Source organism: Drosophila suzukii, chromosome 3 (assembly GCF_043229965.1).
Source record: "Drosophila suzukii chromosome 3, CBGP_Dsuzu_IsoJpt1.0, whole genome shotgun sequence".
Classification (NCBI taxonomy): Eukaryota; Metazoa; Arthropoda; class Insecta; order Diptera; family Drosophilidae; genus Drosophila; species Drosophila suzukii.
The window spans coordinates 81,101,652-81,109,086 of record NC_092082.1 but is presented as its reverse complement, the minus strand read 5'-3'; the positions used below and the strand labels follow the sequence as shown (position 1 = coordinate 81,109,086).

General features: G+C 39.5%; 2 protein-coding genes across 2 annotated transcripts; both read right to left on the bottom strand.

The window, feature by feature from the left end:
* Nucleotides 1-3,364: 3,364 nt before the first annotated feature.
* LOC108007636 (Stress induced DNase) lies at nt 3,365-4,676 on the bottom strand. Its single transcript, XM_017071355.4, has 3 exons — nt 4,577-4,676; nt 4,121-4,522; nt 3,365-4,069 (listed from the first exon to the last, which is right to left on the bottom strand). The coding sequence occupies exons 1-3, from the start codon at nt 4,635-4,637 to the stop codon at nt 3,423-3,425; spliced, it is 1,110 nt and encodes a 369-aa protein (XP_016926844.4). The 5' UTR covers nt 4,638-4,676; the 3' UTR covers nt 3,365-3,422.
* Nucleotides 4,677-4,889: 213 nt separating this feature from the next.
* On the bottom strand, nt 4,890-6,276 carry LOC108007617 (uncharacterized). The gene is given in 2 exon segments (XM_017071324.4): nt 4,890-5,747; nt 5,820-6,276. Coding segments are annotated over 2 exon segments (921 nt in total). The 5' UTR covers nt 6,076-6,276; the 3' UTR covers nt 4,890-5,082.
* Nucleotides 6,277-7,435: the final 1,159 nt, after the last annotated feature.

Here is a 7,435-nt window from a genome sequence, read left to right as displayed (position 1 = left end):
ACGATACCGTTAAGAGTCCCCCTAAGCGTCTTTTCGGGTCCTCAATAACAACCTCTTGCTGTCGCGTTACGCGCCCAACAATTTATGAACTACCCATAGCAGTGTGATGAACTTTAAAGGCGATTATCAAGACCTGGTCGTTTACCCATCAACGGAAAGGTATATCTTTATGGCAGTGAAATGTAAAGTGAAGTAGTACTACATATATAAACGAAATTTAATTAGTAGCGCTAATAAAAAGCGAAACTAACACGAATCGGTGAAAACTTTTCTACATACGACTTGTTTAATTCACACATTTCACATCAACGTGACAGAGATGAGATTAGAAATTCGTATAGTCTTAACCACATTTTAAGATCTTCATTTAAAATAACAATGGAATTTCATGCTGCATAAGTCAAGGCATCAAAACCAATCAAATGCATCAAAACAAAGTCAAAACAAGGTAATTTCCCTGATCTCAGGGGCTTGGGTCAATTTCCCAGATTGCCGAGTTTCCGGCTAGTTCGACGGGGTCAGTGAAAGCGTTGTTGAGTCTTGCGCAAATTGCAGCAGGCACTAAATAGCCGAGACTTAAATAAAAGCTTATCTAAATATTTATATTTAAGTCGTTTTCAATGGTCCCAAACCGAATTGGTAAGCAAATGGTGGACAAAGTGTTGTGGTGGTCGTAGCATTTCCCGAAATGCAAAAGTGAGTCGGGGTGCCGGCTCTCTTAGCCACAAAAAAGAGGTCTTTCACTCGCTGCAAAAAAGTCTGAGGATGGTTACCTCATCGGCGGGCGTCGTTAAATTGCAACAATTACTGCGGCAGCGAGTTGCCGGCGTAAATGAAAATCAATGAAGCGGCTGACAAACGAAGAAACGAATCGAGACAACTGCGAATGTTTGGCTTTGGCCAAAGTGGCGCATAAAAAGAAAGTTTAAAGCACAAGCACACTTTTATTTTTGTTTACCCCTGCTTTTTGATATCGTTTCGGTTTCGTTGGCGGTTTTGAATTCGAATTTTGGTCGGTCCGAAACAGGGTAAAACTGCATTTGATAATTACGAGTGTATGTACATCGGTCTGCTCGGTGATTCAATAAAGGCGGCTTGCCTTTCGCGTCGATGCCGGGTAAATAACCAAAATTACAAAACCACCGCCACCGACTGCGCCAAAGAATTTGTGTCACAAGTTGCACAATGCCCAAAGAGTCGACACCAGACTACCGCCGTACACACGGCGTATGAGCAACGAGTTGGCTATTACTATGGCTGTGGCGGTGGCTTTGGCGAACAAATACCAAGGCACCGAAGAAGTAAAACTGCAATTTGCAAGCGTTACATAAGCCAACTCGACGACTGGGCGACCGGCTTGCCGGAGCCGCCTTGACGGAAGTCGGGAAAACATAGTTGCAGGGGAAAATCGCTTTTCCAAGAGCACGAAATTAGTTGTTGAATAAATTTGAAACAGAAACAAAGTAAAATGCGTGTAGATTTTAAATATGGTCATCGGCCACCGGTGGAGTATGTAGAGTAAGCCAATAAGTAAATTGGCCATAAGCAACAACAATTGTGGTAGTTGGACTTGCATCGGAAGTGCAATTTTTATTTAAGCGACCCGATAGTTTACAGCCACTTAAAGGCCAATTTAATGTGCCTCTTTGTCAACAATTTAGTTAAATGGATTACGCTTTTAAGTATAAATTAAGTGCGAAGAAATTATACGCCGATTTTAAAACCAGATTTTACCTAACTCTCTTAATATTATTGATTAAAAAAGATGTTTATCTGTTTATTTAACTTATAAATTGTATTTTTTTGTTGTATTTTCTTTAACAATAAATCTTATATTAAACTACAAAATGAAATAACAATAGTAAAAATATTTTTGGATTTATTCCAAAGTGAATCGTTACAATTAAAATGGCAATGTAGGTTTTCAATTTGCAAAATAAATTTCCCTTTTTTGAAAAGCGCGCACTTGCGCATATATTTGTTTTTTTTGTTCATGTTGCGTACTCACTCGCTCTTTCTTTTATCTCTTTCTTTTGACTGTAATGCCGTGTCATGTTGCTAGATGGCGCTAGTCGTCGATGTCTCCCGCCCCCTATAGAGAATTTTTGGTTGCACCTGGGCGACATCTATAGTCCTAGATGGCGCCCCTATAGAGAATTTTAAGTTGCACGTGGACGACATCTATGTGTCCTATATTGGAACTAAAAAGTGTACCAAAGTTTATAGCATTTGGTTTAAAGCGTACCAAGTTTATAGCATTGTGGCTTATAGCATGGTGTCCTTATACAATAGATGGGCAAATTCGAAGGAGTTGGGGCGAATTGAAAAGGGGCAGCATAAACACAGGTGCATTTCCACCGCATAGCAAAATTATATTCTGATTTGTTCGGAACCGATCCGCGGGCTAAAGTTCGTAGTGGTTATTAACGATGTGCGCAAAAATGTGATATATAATTTTCACCAAGCTGGCAAAAAGGCTGGACATTTCCCAAGGCTGAAAACAAAAATTGTTACATTCGTTGCGTACGTTGGAAAAAGTTATACTAACTTAGGAAAAGGCTTACTGAGGATCGCAGATAATCTGGTTAGGAAGAAACTTCTGACTGCTAAGATAAATAACTGAATCACCAAGGCAACCAGTTATTCAAGCATCCTTTGTTTATATCTTATCTGTCAAGTACTTAATCAATTTATTGTCAACAACTCTTCAGGTTCAAATCGTAAGATTCTAAGAATTGTAACCACTTTTTGATTACTTATTGTTTTTTCTTTTATTTTGTTTTGCTTTAATCATTAGTGTTTATTGTATAGCACTACATTCCCTATGTTAGTATTAGTTTTGTAAACTTTACTATCATCTTAAATAAATAAAAATTGTATATATTTGCAGCATACTCTCGGGGTTACATTTTTGAATAACTGGAATGAATTTAATTCTTGTTGACTGTTCAATCAGCATCATCAGCATAGTCTATCAGGGCGGAATATAAATCTCTGCGACCGCCAAGCTAGACTTTATTTTATTTGCTTATCTCACCAGCTGTGAAAATCCCAACGTTATTCAACGTCATTTATAACCGATTGCGGTAGGTTAGACTTTTGTAGTTGAAATTATGGAAATTCCGAGTTTCTACATGACGCACTGCGCTGAAAACGTCTAAGAATCCTATGCTTATTAATAAGCGTAGAAATGGAAAAAATCTATAGATTCACTAAAAAAATTTTATACATGAAAACAAAATTTAAACGAATATTATTGTTATTGTTATAAAAATATACGTTTCCATATAATCATAACAAACGACGTCCATGCCCCTGATACATTTCTGAAGATGTTTTTGAATTTTTATATATCTAATAAATTCTAAACTCTGTTAACATTATATTTAAAAATACAATTGAAGACATTTTTCTTGAATGGTTTAGCAAACACCAGTCAAATGTGGAACGTTTCTACTAATAAAATGGAACGGATCGCAGCAGACAGTGTGACCCACACTTCTCCCATTCAGATGAAGGCCTGGATGACAATTGATCTGCCGGCAGATCTGCTTTAAGTCCTGCTGAGCAGGGACAATAACGTCGTTGTATGTTAACATAACCCATTTGTCTCCAGAAAGATGGCTCACTATCTTGTACATCCATTCGGGAACGGGAATTTTGTTATTATCCAAAAGGAAAATTGATATCATATTGTTATTATTCGTATGTCTCAATCTATGCACTCCCATTGCTCCTGTGCAAACTTTAAGAACATCGTAGGTTCGCGTTGTACTATCATATAGTCCCTTTACTACATTGTTTACCCAGGTCTCGACTGTCTTCCAGTTGCCACGATTGATTCCACGATATTGGGGGATGGCATTTAAATACTTAAAGGTGGCTTTCTTATGCTCTGTGAACATGAAAGCAGAGGCTGGTGTCATGTGGCCACGATCAAATTTACACTGCGGCTGTGTTGCACCCAGGTTAGTCAGCAAGCAAGCTTGAGTAGCTCTTCCCTCATAAGCATTATCAAATCCTCCACTTAATCCATCCGAAGTCCATGGAGGGGTAGGACGTGGAGCGGCTAAGAAAAATGATTTTAGATAGGAAGGAGGTAGACATATTTCTTACTTACTATTTTCGTGGCGGTAGACCATATAGATGGAATGTTGGAATGCTAAGCTGTTACCATTGAAACAGTTTCGATACAGCTCCATAAAGTTTCCATTGACGTTAAAGCCCACCATATACATACGAGAAGGATTGAGACAATCGGGTTTTCTTAATTGTACAACAGACGGGACAAATGGCACTGAGCATATAGCAGTGTTTAAAGGTGGATTAAAATCATTGTTAGATTGACACTGAAATCCAGTACGTTGAATTCCTCCGTTACAAAGCAAATAGATCGTTTGGCCGTTGGCCACCATATCACTATGCTGAATATCGTACTTCCCATTATTGTGGCTTAAATAAATATTTTTTGTTGACAACAAACTTTTATGAATAATACATATAGCGCTGACATTTCCTAAAACTAAAAGTCGGATAAGCTTTTGACGATAAACGAACACCCGGTATATATACTCACGGAAAGATAGGCCAACCCAGAGAAACTTTAGATCATGCATCTTCACAGCTTGGGATTTCATGTAGAACTAAAGATCGCAATAAGCTTAGGTCGCTTTTTGTATACGTATAATTATTCAGCACCAAGTGTGAGCATTTCCTTATCTCAATAATTCTGAGAGAATCAACCTTTGCTTTGATAAGCCCCCGATGCAAGAATCAGAGGACAGGTTACCTCAAAGTGAAGCGAAGGTGGCGTTTTCATAAACTCATTCGAAAATATGACGGAAGGCTTTAATCAGGGAAAAAATAAATTAACAAATTTTGTAACGCACTGTATTATAAATATGAATCATTTATTTTCCAATCGTAACTGTTTGATAATGTTATACACTTGTAACTTATAACATTATTATTATTATGAAAATATCTTGTGTTGTGTAAACATTATTCAACTTTATAATCGTTGTTGTTGAGGAATTTACGTAAAAATTATCAAAAGAGAACTATGACTGCATTGTTTAAGAGCTACAAACGTAATTCATCCCTAAATGGGTATTTTGTTTGTCTGAATGCACCCAGAAACCATGGGTTGTTCCTTTTAATAAAGTCAGTTGGATCGCAGCAGAATGTGAATCCAACTTCAGTACGTATTAATGTTGGGGGGCAAGGCACAACTCGACATAAAGCTTCTGGGTTTGGTCTTTCAGTTTCCCATCCATTGTTTGATGTCAAAATCACTGTTGTTTTTTTGCTGTCGACACTATAAATGATTTTGTAGATCCACCTGGGAACTGGGTTTCTGCCTTCTGCTAGGTAAATCGGCGTCGGCACTTGATTCCTGTTGTTCAGTTCAAGTACACCCAAAGCCCCGGTGCAGACTATCAGGGTATCGTGTTGTTGACGAACCCAATTTTCAACATTCCTCCAATTGCCCCGGTTGATTCTGTAGTATTGGGGGACAACATTTTGGTACCTATTAGTCTGCTGGCTAGCCCAGGCGTTGGGAAAGTCTCCGGCGGGAGTCAGGTGTCCTTGGTCGAAGGAGAGAGTTTGTGGAGAAGCTATATACCGCTGTTCCGGTCCGAGAAGAGCTTCAAACCGATTATAAATATTACTCTGTTGAAAAGAGGCCGCATCTCTGGCAGAAATTAAGCCATCACGGATGAAGCTCGCTCGTGGTCGCTCAGATCCTAAATATTTTTTAGGGATAAAAGCTTTATGATCCAGAACCTAAATCTTTTTCTTGACTCCGGATAACTTACTTGAAGCTGTCGGGTGGACCGTGTTGATGGACCAATACGCCGTCATCGTTTCTGCGTCCTAGCAGCTATAAAAGAGCTCCATTTGTCTAGTCCCGTCCGATAAACCCACGACATATATGGTATGCGGATATCTGCGATCTTGAACGGACCTAATAAATGGCCTTAGGGTCTCTACACAGTTGGGACTGGGTAGTGGTGGATAATATATCCCGTCTTCCTGGCAAGTGGTACTAAACTCGTTGCCATTGCAGATCATAAGCCTCGACTCATGGGGATCTAAGTGAATATCTAACGGAAGGTCGAATTGATTCCTATTGTCAGCGAGTAGACCACTGGTGATAGTATCCCTTAGAATTCGACAGTCATGTGCTTTGAAACCGACGTTAAAAATAGCTGCGAATGATGTGGCTATAATGGCTATGAAGGAAATTCCCGGAATTATGACAAAGGCCGGCCACATCTTGATATAAATATTAGAACTAAAATTTTTTAGTAATACTGGTCCGTTGAAATTTTATCTTTCTTGTTTACCCAATGTAAGCCTTACCCCAGTTCTTATGATAATTTTACTTTGTATATAATTATAAATTATTGTTCTGGCTATTTTCTCCTCATGTTTATCTTCGCTAAGGTTTTTCCTCATGTTTATCTTCGCTAAGGTTTTCTTATGATATAACCGTGACTAACTCCTTAGAGACAATGGTATAAATGTTACACTAGATATATTTTGCTATCGACTGCTCTTAGCTCTTCATCATTAACTGGAACTCGTTGGATTTAATATCTGCCCTCTGCAGCATGGCCAAGCAAACCGTTGGTCACTTTCAACTGCATCGCTGCTCAGAGTCAGAGAATCGGGCAAACTGGTCGCAGCACGCCCGCATAAACATGGCCTGATTGATGTTGGTTTTAGTTGGCCATTTATTTGTTATTTGCACGTTACATGGCAGCCAGAGTGCAGAGTACCGAGTCTCTGGGCGCAGGACGATGAACGCAGGACGAAGGACCTGGCACCAAAAGCCAGCCGGCAGCCATGACCAAACCGATACCGATAGCAGAAAGGCCCCTAATGGATGAGAAGCTGGCCCATCCTTAAAGTGCACTCTAGACTTTAAATGGAACGGGCGAAAATGCTGCACATTCAATTTGTCACATGCCAGGCAACCGCATATTTGGACGAAATATTTTCGAATGTGTCACAAATTTTACAGGGATGATGGGGGGATGGGGATGATGAGAGTCCCCACCCTATGGCGAACATGAATTATGCCTATCCACGTGTTAGGCACAATGGCTAGCCGACCTTCCGTCGGCATTGCCACAACCTAATATTAATTTGCTGATTTATGGGCGCTCAGGCCACAGCGAGGCAACTATAAATTTTAATGAAAATTTAATAAATGCGTCGGACAGAGGGAGGTCTTTTTGGCCGGCATTGTTAACGTGGATATTAAGCAATTATATGATTTTGTGTTGTGGCTTTAAGCGGCGAATGCCAACAAAAACAAGTCATTAAATATGAAAATAAACACAAACGATGCTACATATGGATTAGAGCAGAATGCTGCGAAAAAACCAACGAGTCCGCAAAAATGAAGCCCCTTCAGAGCAGCCGC

What these genes read in the sequence shown, in the direction of transcription:
- LOC108007636 (XM_017071355.4), bottom strand. Translation starts at nt 4,637, where the DNA reads ATGAAATCCCAAGCTGTGAAGATGCATGATCTAAAGTTTCTCTGGGTT. An exon ending in CTGGGTTGGCCTATCTTTCC is followed by an intron (nt 4,523 to 4,576) that starts GTGAGTATATAT and finishes TCCGACTTTTAG; the next exon opens with TTTTAGGAAATGTCAGCGCT. An exon ending in GGTCTACCGCCACGAAAATA is followed by an intron (nt 4,070 to 4,120) that starts GTAAGTAAGAAA and finishes CATTTTTCTTAG; the next exon opens with CCGCTCCACGTCCTACCCCT.